Source organism: Lycium barbarum, chromosome 11 (assembly GCF_019175385.1).
Source record: "Lycium barbarum isolate Lr01 chromosome 11, ASM1917538v2, whole genome shotgun sequence".
Lineage (NCBI taxonomy): Eukaryota > Viridiplantae > Streptophyta > Magnoliopsida > Solanales > Solanaceae > Lycium > Lycium barbarum.
The window spans coordinates 60,662,361-60,677,752 of record NC_083347.1 but is presented as its reverse complement, the minus strand read 5'-3'; the positions used below and the strand labels follow the sequence as shown (position 1 = coordinate 60,677,752).

Genomic DNA, 15,392 nt, shown 5'->3' with positions numbered 1-15,392 from the left:
CAGGCTATGTGTTCCGAATGTTGCAGAATTACGCCGTCGAATTCTAGAAGAAGCTCATTATTCTCGGTATTTTATTCACCTAGGTACAACGAAGATGTATCATGATCTCAAGTTGATATATTGGTGGGATGGCATGAGGAGAGACATAGCAGAATTTATAGCTCAATGTCCAAATTGCCAGCAAGTGAAAATCGAACATCAAAAGCCAGGACGGTTATTGCAAGCAATGGAAATCCCTACTTGGAAATGGGAAGTGATCAACATGGATTTTATTGTGGGGTTACCTCGTTCCTGAGGCAAGTATGATTCCGTATAGGTGATTGTGGATAGGTTGACGAAAGCAGCTCATTTTCTTCCAGTCAGAACCACGTACTCAGCAGAAGATTATTCAAGGTGTATCTCAAGGAGATTGTGCGACTCCATGGTATTCCGATATCCATTATCACAGATTGTTACGCCCCAAAAAAGTTTCATGTTACTAAGGCTGCAGACAGCTTAATGTGAGCTCAAGGAGGAGCAAATATTACAAGTATAAATGATGAAATTCTATTGTAATAGCATGAGTATGATATTTGGAATTCTCACAATACGATTGGAATGATACGTTAAAAGATATATAGCCCTCGTAATCGTAAGCTGAGGTGGGGTCCACTTGTCGAGATTTTATAAAGGACATATGACAAGTTATATGGATAATATATGTGAAGTTAAACACAACTCAAGAAGGAGCCTTGAGCCAAATCAAAGTGGAAGCCCTCCAAAAAGATATTTTTAAGTTACGTTTTCGGGTGATCTGAATTCGCGAGGCCATAACCCCATCATTATTTGGCAATTTGGGAAAACTCCTAAAATTAAAGTTGTAGATAATTGAAATACCTTTCCAACCATAAGTCGTGGGCCTGCATGTGACATAGGGATAAAAAGTTATGGACGTTTTAAGGCAGAAAGGTCAAGCTGGGCAGTGGGCTCGGCCCAACCCGATTCCAAGTCGGGTCAGGCCCACTTCCCTTGCTATTCAAGGGAAATTTTCAGCCTTATCTGCCTCATTTTTCATACAAAAGGTCCAGAATATTTTAGATAGAGAGAGAGAGAGAGGAGAGTTAGAGAGAGAAAGTGGAGAATCGATCAAGTTCAAGGCCTCGAATCACGAGGCCCGTGAAGGATAAAGTGTAGTACAAGTTGTTGCCGTCGTTTTAAGCTAAAAGTTGAACTTGGGGGATGTTGGTTTCGTGGTGGCTGATCATATAAGGTATGTTTAAGATGTTCTTACCATGATCATTGATAGATTTGACGGGTTAGAATAGAGAAAATGACGTTGAAAGTTCGGTTATAATTTTTGGATATCAAATGATTTGGGGGTTGTTTTGGTATGATTTAATGGATATAATTAGCTGGATATTGATATAAAATGATTGTTGATATGTTGTTGATAAGTTGCTGTTCTTGAATTTGGGAGAATAAAGTGTATGAAGATATCGTATACAAAGCGTATACTGGGTTATTTGGGTGTATATCTTTGGGAGTTGATGCTTTGAGTTTAAAGACACTTATATGAGATGGTTTTTGTTGTTGTTGGTTGCTGATTGTGTTGTTAAATTGAATTGGAATTAGAGGGAAGCGAAGATTACAGGGAAAATGCTGCCCGAATTTACGGAAGTTAATTACGAGCTTAGAGAAGTATATGAACCTTTTTCAAGTTGTCTACGGGGTTTTCTTTACCTTGATTGTGAATTGGCTAGTGTTTGGAAGCATATGTTAAGCTAATCACGTAAGCGACAAGGTATGTAAGGCAAACCTTTCTTCCTTTGGCATGATTCTTGCTATTATTCATTCTATATGTACTCCATATGATTCCATTCTTAGACGAGTAAGGTCTAAATGTTTCTTGTGATGGCTTATTGATATTGTACTCTTATTCTGTTCCTGTTATATCCCGTATTTTTGCACGTTGGATTATTCGTAAGATAATCGACATAAGTTCAAGGACAAGATTATTTTTGAGATTCATAAGGACTTTTAATTCCGATTTTAATAAGTGCACGATTTGCTTGTAAATTATGATTAGTGTGGAAATATTAGTGGAGATTAGGGATTAACTAACCATGATTAGATTATTAAGTGGGGATTTATAATTAATTAAGCTAATTGGAGTGCTAAATGGACCCCACTATAACATGGCCAAATCTGATTGGTCTATGCCATAGTAGGACACAAGTCATTGTGGTTGGACACATGTCTTGATGGCTGGTTGCATATATATATGGTATTGATGACTCCTCAAATACATAATTCATCTTCACAACTTCATATTGAGAGAAAGAAGCGCACAGCCATGGCAACACCTTGGCTTTCACGGCCAACCTTAACATTTTAAAAAAAAAATCAACAGCCATGGCTACCATGGCAGCTCACGGCCAAGCTCCAAGATCATGAAGAAAGGAAATTATGATTCCATAAAGGTGTTCTAAACGTCCCAAAGGAGGAAGCAAGTTAGAATTTAAATTTGAGAAGAAGAAGTGGTACAATTGGTGCAAGTGAGTGTAGGATCTGCCCTAACTAATTTAAGGTAAGATTTCTTCTTTTTGTAATGTAATTAGAGTTACTGATGTTGTAATGGAAAGATTAGTTTGTATTAGGCGAAATTGGAAGTAAGAAAATTGCATGAATTCGTTGGTATTGTAAGTTGGGCAGAATCGGAGTTGTTCCAATTAGATTGGGTTTGATTGTTGTCGTTGCTATTTTTGTTATGGAATATGTGTTAAAAGTGAAGTAATTGTATACGTTAATGTTAAGGTTTTGTTGGACCGTGTTGGGTTGTTCTAAATTAATAATGGTGGATTAAGTTTGATTAGTGTTGTCATTGTTATGGTATTGTATTTGAAGGTAATTTGTTTATGTTGAAGGGCTGGAAATATAGTTATAGATATGTATGGGTGCTGTTGTTCATGGTAATATTATACTCTTTTCCATGTGTTTGTGATTTTGCAAAGTAAAGGTCGAAGATTGTATTTCGATGTTGTAGTTTCGATAGACTGTTTTGAGCTTGCTATTGAAACGACATTGAAGTAATTTTCTTGTACATGGATGGTAGTTGATGTTGTTGTCGTGTTGTTATTGATATGGTTCATAAATTTTGAAGAAAGCAAGTGTATAACGTATCGTATATGAAGCGTATGTTGGTCTGTTTGGTGTATAGTTTTAGATGTTGATGATTTGAATTGAAAAAGGATTAAGAGAGGTTATTGGGTTGTTTGAGTTGTTCATGGGCTGGATTTTAAGGATTTGATATGATTATTTCTATTATCGTTGTTGTTGGTATTGTTGTGATAACCGGAGATTAATTGGAAATTCGGGTTAGGCGAGTTATATAGAGAATGTAATGACCCAACTCCGTAGGCCGCGACTTGTGTCCGTGCTGGACACCCAAACGTACCCAATAACCCAGACTAGCATATCAACAGTATATTTTTAAATGTAAAAGTCAATTGGCGTTAGTAATTATCATAAATGAACCGACATAGTACATGGGAGCCGATAAGGCTGTCACAGATCATATCATCCCAAAACATATACAAAACCCACACAAGTATGTCTACAGACCTCTACAGATTATAACAGAATCATAAGACGGGACAGGGCCCCGTCATACCCCTGAATAGCATACATATATACAATAGCAGCAGACTGTACCAACATATAGGCTCTGGACAAAAGAGCACTCCCAAAATAGCAGAATAGATGTCCTAGGCAGGCGGGTCAGCAAATCTGTCGTCTGTACCTGCGCGGTATGAAAACGCAGCCCCCGAAGGAAGGGGGTCAGTACGAAATATGTACTGAGTATGTAAAGCACGGAACGTAGTAAACAAAGTCATAATCGAAGCAGAAGATACAGAAAATGAACTGAATATCCAGATTAGCAAAATGCTGATCATATAGCATAAATAGTATTCGCTGAAAACATATGTCGTACCTGGTCCCATTACGGAACAAGATCATAACCGAAACAGAACTTACAGAGAAGTGAGAGTAACATTCGAAGTATCAAATGCATATTTTCAAAACATGAGGAGTGTGTACAGAAACATATACCATATCATATCCGACCCCTGCCAAGGGACTCGGCAAACAGAACGTGGCCACCCCCCGACGCTGGTGCCACCACACATAAGGAGCAGAATAGGGGATAACCCCGTAACATAACATATCATATCAGATGGCCATATCAGATCATATCATATCAGAATGTGTGTACATGGCACAACATACTCCACAACCCATGTACATATATACCTGCCCCCTCACATCGAGGCACGGTGAACAATGCAGTGGAATACGCTTGACAACATATCCTGGCCCTGGCTCAGTGGGGGAAACATTGAGGCATCCACGAATGGAGTAGTAAGAAACTAAATGCAATAAAAATACCATATATTTCCAGAGACTCAATGAGGCATATCGGATGAAAAATCAAACCAATGAAATCGGACAGAATCATAGTAAGTGTATGTCGTATAGCATAATAAGTTACGGAAGAATAATTCTTCAGGGATCATTTTCATATTCCAAAATAGTTTACCAGACTCGAGGGAATCATTAAAACAATTTTCCTTAGTAGTTAAAAGGATAGTTAAAACGTTTCATTTTATGTTGTTCGAAAATAAGGCAATAGTACACTAAAAGGCAAAGCGGGAATAGTGGGAGACTAAATGAGACACAAAATATCATACCTTTACAGAGATTCAATAAAGTATTTAGAATAAATATCATTGGTAGTTAGAAGAGTAGTTTAGGCGTTTCCTTTAGAACCGCTTGAAATTAAGTTATAACACAAAAAGGGTAAAGTCGGAAATAGTGGGCCCACCTCGGGACAACCGAAGCGGTGGGCTCAAATTACGTATATTAAGCTTATGGAGTCACCTACGGAGGTCCTAGGGACATTTCATAACTTTCTAGACAATTTGCGGAAGTTTACACAATTCTTTAACAAAGCATACTTATAGGGTTCAATTCCAGTGAATGAAAAAGGGACAATTTGAAACGCGGATTCCGAAAGACAGAATATTTCCCGAGGCTCGAATCCGATCCTAGTACATCTAGGACATGCCAAAAGAAGAATTGGGATAGCTTTACATACCTTTTATGCTTTTTACGCCTTTCCAAGTTCACTTCCCGTTTCGTCCAAAATCTACAAATGGTCACATTTACCGAATGTTAACTGTAAGACTTTAGGACTTAAATATCAAATCAACACTTTTCTACAGAAATTTGGGCAGCATTTCCCCTATACATATAGCATCCCCGAGAATTCAACTCAGCCAAAACAATCAACAACAACCCAATAACAACACTAACAACAACAACAATAACTACAAGACACAATATGGCACAACTAGTTCCCTTTCTAACATAGTGCGATACTTCCATTTCAACTTCAAATTTCCAAACAAATCTCAAGGGTTTCACATTCATCATTAATCAAGATCATCACCATATAATTTGGAAGCATTTCATATCAATTCCACAAAATATTCACAAGATATACACAATATACAAGCTTTCCACCAAAGTCATAATTCCACCAAAACTTCTAATCTTTAACAAACATTTTCATAACATGTTTCTATCTTCCAACTTCATCAACAATCATCATACTTTACACCTTACGACTTCATTTCCACAATATCATAAAATCATATTAGAATGACATAACCTTTTACATTCCATTTCAATGCCAACTTAAATCATATTACCTTCCTTTACATTATAAGGATCACAACAACACAACCAACATATTAAACAAAATTAATTCATTCCCATTCTAATCTCCATATACCACACGGCCAATACCTATATTTCCAACTTCAACCAAATTCATTCAACTTTCATTCTCAATATGAATTCCATCATACTCACAACTAGAATACAACATAAATTTAACTCACCATACGTATATAACATACATACACACACGGCTACATGCCAACTTACATACCCACTTTGCAAACTTCCATATTTCCTTACTTTCTACTCATTTCTACATACTACAACACAAACAAACCTTCATAACATAATAACATGGAATGAATTCTTACCTTTTTCTCCAATCTTCTTCACTTAACCAAAGTGCGGAAACGATGAAACGGATGAACCATCTTCCGAAATAATCATACCACGTTGTAGAGGGTACTTGAATTGGTAGGAATACTACAAGAAAACAATTTTTGGAACAAGATTTAAGGTACACAATTTCCATGGGTCTTGGCCGAAATGGCCCTTTGTTTTTGTTCTTCATCTTTTGTGTTTCTTGAAAATTCTAATGGATAAGTGATAATATATGGTTCCTTTAATCTATTTTAACACATGGAAAATTCATTAATTTTTTTGTGGGTTTGGGCCATGGATTTGGCCGGCCACCCTCTTAAACTTGGGCCTCATTGGTTTTTTCTTTTCATTTTTCTTGGGCCAAACCGGTTGGTCCCGTGTTGGGCATAGCCCACTGACCTTTCGACCTTAACACGTCCATATCTCCTTGTACCGACTTCACCTAGGAACCCACGACCTATGGTTGGAAAGCTAATTCAATTATCTATAACTTCTATCTCTTGGTATTTTTCCAAATTCCAAACTTATAATACTGTTTTTTCCCCTCCAAGTCAGGTCACCCGGAAACGTTTTCTTAAAAATATTCGTTTGGAGGGCTTCCACTTTGATTTGGCCCAAGGGTCCTTCATGAGTTGTATTTAACTTTACATATGTGATTCATATAGCTTGTCACATGTTCCAAAAAAAAAATCTTGACGTGTTGGCCCCACCTCAGCTTACAAATAATCCGACGTTCAAAAATACGGGATATAACAGAGAAAATGCTGCCCGATTTCCGTTAAGTTCTTAACTAATCAAAATGATAATCAAGGAGTATAAACTAAGGAGTGATTCCCATAAGTGATTGGTTGTAGATTTATAAGTTTGAGAAGTCGTAGTTTATTAACATAGTGTTACTCTCATATTAATAGGCTAAAGGGGCGACGAAGCAAGCTTGGTTACGGTTGATCTATAACAGGTATGTGAAGCTATTCCTTCCTTCTTTTTGGCATGATCTTTATGAAACAAACAGACGACGAGCACATAACTCCAAAGAAGCTCCTATTCTTAGAGACACTAGGATGGCTAATGTTCTTGATTCCCAGAACTTATTTTATTATGTCTTGATATGTGTCTATGATTCCAGCCGTCCTATTTTGATATAATCCATGGTGACATTCGAAGGGTACTTGATATGACTATTGTCTTGATTTTCAAATATAGTTCATTTTGATTATTCTATTGAGTCTCAGATATGACTTAGTTTGCATATGGTTGCCCACTACTCTGCTCGTGCATGCCGTAATGTATCTTTCACCGAGTCACGGGCCGGGTATGTTTTCGTGCACAGTTTCACTGCATTGTTCGCCAAGTCCCTCACTAGAGGGCCGGGTACGGTGTGTATATATATATATATATATATATATATATATATATATATATATGATATGATGATGTGATTATGGCGCCGAGGATGGTATATGATGACTTTCTTCACCGAGTCCCATAATGGGCCGGGTATGATATATGATATTGATATGCATGATTTATATTTCATAAGGCACACTACAAGAAAAATGCTCAATAGCGAAGGGAAAACTGGTCTCTAAAAGCCCATTTCTGGTCCCTAAAGGTCAATAGCGACCAGAATATCCCGTCTCTATAGCCTCCGCCGCTAAAGATCATTAAGGACGAGTTTGAGTGCTCGTCGTTACAACATTTTTGCGACCAGCTTAAAACTGGTCTTTAAACATCTTTAGGGACCATTTTTCTGGTACCTAATTGAAGATTTTTGAGACGAACTTAGTGGTCGTTAAACAGTTTTTGCGACCAGTTAAAACCTGGTCCTTAACTTCTTTGCCGACGAGTTTAAAGCTGGTCATCAACTGGTTATTTAGCGACCAGATTTTCAGCTCATAAAAATGGCTTTTAAGGACTAGCAATCTAGTCCCTAAAGAAACAACTAACAGGTCCTAAATCACATTCAATTTGTAGCTAGAATACATGGTAATTAATGTAAAGTTGACGCTTCTTTCATATATATAGAAAAAGTAATTACAAAACATGAACACCATCAGTTACCGGTAATGTACATCAATGATGTCATTTAGTCACAGTATTTTGTACATAGACCCCTAAGACTGTCATATATAATTTTCCCAACATTCCTAGCAAAATGATGGTCAATCTCGTGAACTTCAATTTGTACATAGACCTTTTGCTGCTCGTGAACTTCAATTTCCATACCTGTAAAAGTATTAAAAATCCATTTAGAAAAAGACTACAAAAAGTCAATTGGAAAATTGGTTAAATAACAAGACAACTTCAGCAGAACTGCACTTAGCAACAATATTAATGTAAAAAAGATTCAGATGCACATTGGACATGAAGTGGTTTCTATCTTTTCATTTTGGTGTAGCACACAAAAACAAAAACAAGGTGGATAGAAGAGGCTGACAACTGAGATCAAAAGCAAAACTGTTTTTCTGGGCATTTCTCCATTACAAATAATATTCCAGTAACCAAACAATTTCAGCATGCAACAATGATGTCTCTAAATTTGTACAAACTCTACATTTATAACAACTATTACCTATTTTATGTTTATGTTGATTTTCCTACAAACTGGTCATAACATAATAATGGTCTTCTAGTATGTGATCTAATGAGAACTCACCTAATTTCTTTATGTTTGTGACACTTAAGATGACAACTAATTTGATTCAACTCCTAGTTCAATCCATACTTTGTATCGGTGATTGTCTACTATATTTTTCATTTATTTTCTAAACCTTGCTTCAGAATGTAGACCATTCCTGATATACATTTTTCATGTGTCTCTTTTTTCAGATGGAGGTAGATATTTTACTTAGTCTTGATTTTCTTGGCGATCAAAAACCTATGGTTCTTTCTACTTCTTCACGAATCAAACTGGCTCAGTTTTACTATTATCTACTGATGATTTTATTATTATTTTCCTCTACTTAACGATTGTACTTAATCGTGAATGTCTCCGGAGATAAACTAGTGTTATATTCTCCATAACAAAGATTCCAACTACCAGACAATTACAATAACATTTCACCATTATAAATAAGATTTCAGAAAGCCACAAGTACTATAATCGACTAGATTTCAGAATGTGTTGGTGCAAATAAAAGTGAGGACATATCACATATCTAAAAATTCTGTCTCAAAACAAAATAAATACACTTACGCCAACACTGTCACAACAGCCAAAACTCTATTTGTTCTATCAATTCTGCCAAAAAGAGAATATTCTGCATTATTTTGTGGAAAGTGATGTAGCCGAGGAGACCAAATAGGGTGCACAAGATGACTTTACTTATCAGCCCAATTATAATATGCTAGGAGCTTTGAAAGGGTATGACGTCCTATAAATATGGAGACCATACTAATAATGTGAATAAGCAGATACCATATTATATGCACTCTGAAAGTTGCACTGAATAGTACCTTTCCTAACTGGTGGAGTATCTGCCACACTATTGAGAAGCTTAGACCTATCCCTGAAAGATTAATTGTCTACTGGAAATTGACATCTCAGTATCAAGACCTCCCAAGAGATGCTAAAGGAACATACAATCTCGATAAATGGCAGATGCCTAACATAAAAATAAGATACGACAAAGTTTTTTTTTTCTTTTTTTTTTTTGTAAGCTAAATCTCTACAATGTAAGTACTGTGTATGTCTACAATGTAAGTACTGTGTATAACTGCAGTCTTTTGCCTGAGGTCAGGCCTAGTAACCCTTTTGTTTTGTATCCTTCATGCGATATAATACAACCCAGCAAGAACTTGGAACTTTATTGAAAAAAAAAAACTACCAGAATTTTACACAGTTAGACTACATGTCAATATTTCATTTCTTAACCTCTTAATAGTTATTTCAATTGTAGTTAACAGTTAGTTGCATAAGGAGGGCACAACATATTCATTTGCTCAGGGCAGGGAGTCTGCTTATGCTTCAAAAAATAACCAAGCAAGCAAATATACTTTAAAGAAAAATTATAATTTTGAGTAAGTTAGTACTAACTTGGCATCATCAAAGGAATAGTCATTCTTCAGAGCATTCTGATGTCAAAGGCTGGAAATTGGAGTGTTAAGATAAAAACCACTCTTTCAATTGCTTCAGTTCTTTCATCTCATTTTTCAAAGTTAGACAAGCGATCCTTTAAACTTTGAACGCAATTATCCTCTCCATTCGTTCCATAACTCTTTCATCCATCCAAAAATATGATCCCAAAGAATATCCATGTCATCACCCTCAAATATGTCCTGCAATAAATCAAACTTCGGTTGACATCCAATACACAAGTTAAAAGTGCTCGTTTGGAGCAAACGGAAAATCCAATTACTGTATATAGAGGGCCAAAGATATGAAACAAATAAGGTGTTAAACATCTGTTTAAATTGTATCTTTAAATTTTTGCAATTAAGCAAGGTGACAATACTGAATAAGAGAAAAAACCTGTGAGAGAAGTTGTCATCTCTGCTTATGACAAGAACATTTCTACAAGGTTGTAAACTGAGTAAGAACATTTATCTGTTGCCCTATGTTACCTTTTAAGACAAAATTAAATTTCACAATTTATACTAAGTAGCTCCAATAATAGTAGAGCAGGCTCGTATTTACCGCCAACATGACAATCTCTTCTATATATAAAACCATTTCCAAGTTGCTTCGTTAATATTGACAATCTGATCTTATCACATTTCACATCAACTGAGAATAGAAAAACTCAATTGCCATAACCCAGGTCACAGATCTGGGAATGAACTAATATCATAGCTCTAAGCTACAATCCTCACGTGCTAAGTTCCTATATACACTAGTAAGAATATGGAATTCCATCCAGATTTTGGGTTTACACACAAGTGTGAGCTCTTAGTCCAAAATAATATTATCGTCTCAGTTGTGGATTTGTCAATGGACTTATTTAATACGTACTAAGTTTCCAGGAGCACTAAAGCCACACTTCACACGTGCTAAGAAGAAAAAAAGCATATTACATAAATTTAAGCCCTCTCCCTCGTCCCTTGCCTATAGAACCTGGTGTAACAAACGCATATTCAGTAGCTTTCACAGTGGATTCCACCTCATTTTCATTCTTTGATAGTTTAATATCAAACCTACAAAAAAAAAAAAAGTTAAAACATTATAAAGAAAATGTACTAACAGAAAAATCATGTAATCAGAATATATAATAATGAATCTGCTAATGGCATAAAGAGATACTTCACCTCAGTCGTACTTTTTCGCTTATTTTGTGTAGGATTTTCTAAATCTACAACATCATCATCCAATTTTTGCACAACCTCAGAAAAATCACGACGTTGCGTCTTTCTCGCTACACGCCAACCCTTATTGGAATTATCACTAGCATAAAATACTTGAGATCCTTGGTCCGCTAATATAAAAGGCTCATTTGTTTTTAGAAATCGCCCCCAATTAACACTTACGATGCCATATTCATCTGTTTTAATTCCTTTCGTGTTATCATATGCATCAAACCAATTACATTCAAATAAAATCACTCTCCTTCCCGTGAATGGCAATTCAAGAACATCGGTTAAAACTCCATAGTAATCAATATTCTCCCTATGTTCATCAGTCTCACCGACAACAACCACACCACAATTTTGAGTCCTTAAATGTTTATCATAATCTTCTACATGAAATCTATATCCATTAACAATGTAGCCATTATAACGTAACACATATGGGGTAGGACCACGTGAAAGTGCGAGGAGATCTTCCATGATCCGACTATTATCTCCTTTATGCAATTGTGCAACCTATCAACAAAATAAAATTGATTACTTTAGAATGAGTAATATAATATTAGATTTCCAAATTTGATGTGTATATATTACTCACCCTATCTTTAAACCATTCAATAAACTGTCTATTCCATTCTGCATCGGACAAGTGTTGAGTAGCATCTACATGAATTTGTGCAAACTCTCTACAAATTTCAGTTGAACCATAAATTTCACACAAAAGAAAAACAATCCTAAGGAAAAAATAAAAATGAAATATGATATGAAGGAAATAATTTTCTTACGGAAAATGAAATATGATATGAAGGAAATAATTTTCTTACTCTAGAAATGGTAGAACTTCATCACATTTCTTCAGTATGTATATATGTGCTTGCTCCAATTCATCTGCTTCAATATCACGCTGTTTTGGAGCTCCTAAAGTTTTTCCAGATTTACAAAATAGAGATAGACCTCCATCGGACTTTGGTAAACCACCATCATAATTTCGTTCTGGCCGATTAAACTTTGTGTCAATTCTATGCAGATTCCTCGAACATAAGGTCATACATTCATTTGCAAGGTAACCTTCTGCAATAGAACCTTCTGGACACGCCCTATTACCAATGAGAGATTTCAAAAAATATAACCATCGCTCTATAGGATACATCCACCGATACTAAACCGGTCCAGCAAGCTTAGCTTCATTAGCTATGTGAACAGGCAAGTGCACCATGACATCAAAAAATGAAGGAGGGAAGACCTTTTCTAACTTGCAAAGAGTTATAGGAATTTGAGCTTCAATCTGTTCCAAGTCATCAGTTCTTAATACCTTTGCTCCAAGCACATTAAAAAATAAGCACAACTCAACAAGGGGTTCACAAACTGTTTTGGACAACATACCACGTAGCGCAAGAGGGAGTAAATGCTGTAAAAGAACATGGCAATCATGACTCTTTAAGCCAGAAATCTTGTGATCTTTCAAGTTAACACACTGAGAAATATTAGATGAAAATCCATCTGGGACCTTTAAATTCTTTAAAAATAGACATAAGTTGTGCTTTTCTTGAGGAGATAATGTGTAACAAGCTGTTGGAATTTCATATTTTTCTCCTTTTTTGATAGGGTGCAATTCCGACCTAATGTTCATTTCTTGCAAATCTAGCCGAGTATTAATGGTGTCCTTGGTCTTTCCTTTGGCATTCATGATCGTCCCCAAAATATTATCACATATATTTTTCTCGATATGCATAACATCCAAATTATGCCGCAATAAGAGAGATTTCCAATATGGAAGTTCAAAAAAGATACTCTTCTTATTCCAATTATCCTTTCGGCCATCATGTGATATCTTGATCCTTTTCTTTGGATCCTTTGTTAACTGCAACCCTTCAAGATCCTGTACTTGATTAAGTATCTCAACACCAGAACACATTTTTGGTGGAAGCCTTTTCTCTTTTGTACCATCAAATGACGCCCTATCATTCCTCCATTTGTGATTAAGAGGAAGGTAACACCGATGACCCATAAAACACTGTTTCTTACTATTAGCCAATCTGATTGAGTAAGTATCTTTGTTGCAACACGGGCATGCCAATTTCCCTTTTGTACTCCATCCGGATAAATTTCCATATGCTGGAAAGTCATTGATGGTCCATAACAAAGAAGCACGTAACTTGAAATTCTGTCTAGTTGATGCATCAAAAGTTTCTATACCAAATTCCCATAACTCCTTCAGTTCTTCTATCAAGGGCTGCAGATATATGTCAATTGCATCTCCTGGACTATCTGGACCAGGTATAAGCATTGACATAATGAAATTTTCTTGTTTCATACACAACCAAGGTGGTAAATTATAAGGAATAAGTACCACTGGCCAAATGCTATATGAGGTTTTTGAATTCCGAAATGGCTGAAATCCATCACTAGCAAGTCCAAGTCGAACATTACGAGGCTCGGCCGCAAATGAGGGATGAAGCTCATCAAATGATTTCCATGCCATTGAATCAGCCGGGTGCCTCATTATTCCATCATCAACTCTTTCATCATGATGCCATGTCATTAGAGAAGATGTATTTGTAGACATAAACAACCTTTGAAGCCTGGGCTTTAACGGAAAATAGCGTAAAGTCTTTGATGCTATCTTTTTACCTTTTCTATTCTTTGCTTCCCCGCTATGTTTTTCTATTTTCCATCTGGACGCACCACAAACTTTACAAGAATCAAGTAAGTTATCCTCCTTCCAGTATAACATGCAATCATTTACGCAAGCATCAATCTTGTGGTAGGAAAGCCCAAGGTCCCGAATTACCTTTTTTGCCTCATAATATGAATTTGGTAAATTTGCTCCATCTGGCAACAACTCCTCTTTTAACATTTTCAATAACATTGTAAATGACTCATTGCTCCAACGACCCATACTTTTTATGTGAAGCAATTTAATCAAAGTTGAAAGCTTTGAGATTTTTGAACTTTGGTATAGTGGCTTCTCGAAATCTCTCAATAGACTATAAAATTTTTTTGCTTCAACATTCGGTTCCTCTTCAGGTAAATCATCACAACCACTGTTTGCAATGCGTTCATCATGATTAGGATATAAATCTCTCAAAATTTCTTGTATTTCGTCCTCACTCTCAGATTCTTCTACTTCATTATCATCTTCGCATTCCGACAGCGGCTCACCTAAAACTTCCCCATGGTGATACCAAAAAGTATAATTTTGAATTATTCCATATACGTTCAGATGTGTCTCAACAGTCTCCCGCGTTCCTAATGTTGTGTTACAACACTTGACACATGGACATCGTATTTCATACAATACTCCTGTTCTTCGAAAAGCATAATCCAAAAACTTTTGTACCCCGATTAAGTAGGCTTCATTAAGTCGATTATCAACAAGTTGCATCCATTGCTTACTTGGTGCCATAACCTAGAATAGTAAATAAAAATTAGATCAAAATACAACAGAATAACAACATTCTTAAGATGCACATAACTTTTTATTAAACTTGTCAACTCATATTTTTTATTAGAAACCTCTCACAGATATCACAATAGTAAGATAAGCTATAAAAAATTAGCCAAAAAAAGAAAGATAAGCTATAAAATGCTATGCCAAAACATATAACAAACAACTGCTCAAGTAAATGCGATATTTTTTCACTTCAAAGAAAACCACTATATGAATCATTCCAAATAATGATAAAAAATAAACAATTAAAGTGGACTAGGATTCATGCAAGATTATGTTAGCATCCATGAAATTCACTAACGTACAAATCCTCAAATAATTGCATATGACCTCAGTCGACTAACTTTGAATACAAAAAGCATTTCTTCTCACCAATGATTAAAAAAATACAAAAAGCAAAATGAATTAATTCCTAGTTCACAGCTACAGAAAAAATAGTACTACCAGATATTCAGACAGACTCAAAGAAATCAACAAATCACTCATTCCCAATCCAAAAATGGCAACTTTACTACTCCTCCGTTCCAACCTAACTCCCCTTATCTAATTTCTATTC

General features: G+C 35.9%; 1 protein-coding gene across 3 annotated transcripts; it reads right to left on the bottom strand.

Moving 5' to 3' along the window:
• Positions 1-8,103: 8,103 nt before the first annotated feature.
• On the bottom strand, positions 8,104-14,781 carry LOC132617551 (uncharacterized). Of its 3 annotated transcripts, none has more exons than XM_060332572.1 (5): positions 12,210-14,781; positions 11,984-12,071; positions 11,116-11,901; positions 10,139-10,380; positions 8,104-8,328 (listed from the first exon to the last, which is right to left on the bottom strand). In XM_060332572.1, exon 1 carries the CDS (start codon positions 14,768-14,770, stop codon positions 12,545-12,547), a length of 2,226 nt encoding a protein of 741 aa, XP_060188555.1. In that variant the 5' UTR covers positions 14,771-14,781; the 3' UTR covers positions 8,104-8,328; positions 10,139-10,380; positions 11,116-11,901; positions 11,984-12,071; positions 12,210-12,544. The 3 variants fall into 3 exon arrangements, with proteins under 3 accessions (XP_060188555.1, XP_060188554.1, XP_060188552.1); XM_060332571.1 differs by having other exon boundaries at positions 10,139-11,235; positions 11,347-11,901; XM_060332569.1 differs by having other exon boundaries at positions 10,139-11,901.
• Between the last annotated feature and the right edge of the window lie 611 nt (positions 14,782-15,392).

Bases quoted from the DNA above. Each gene is read 5' to 3' on its own strand.
- LOC132617551 (XM_060332569.1), bottom strand. From the start codon at position 14,770: ATGCAACTTGTTGATAATCGACTTAATGAAGCCTACTTAATCGGGGTA.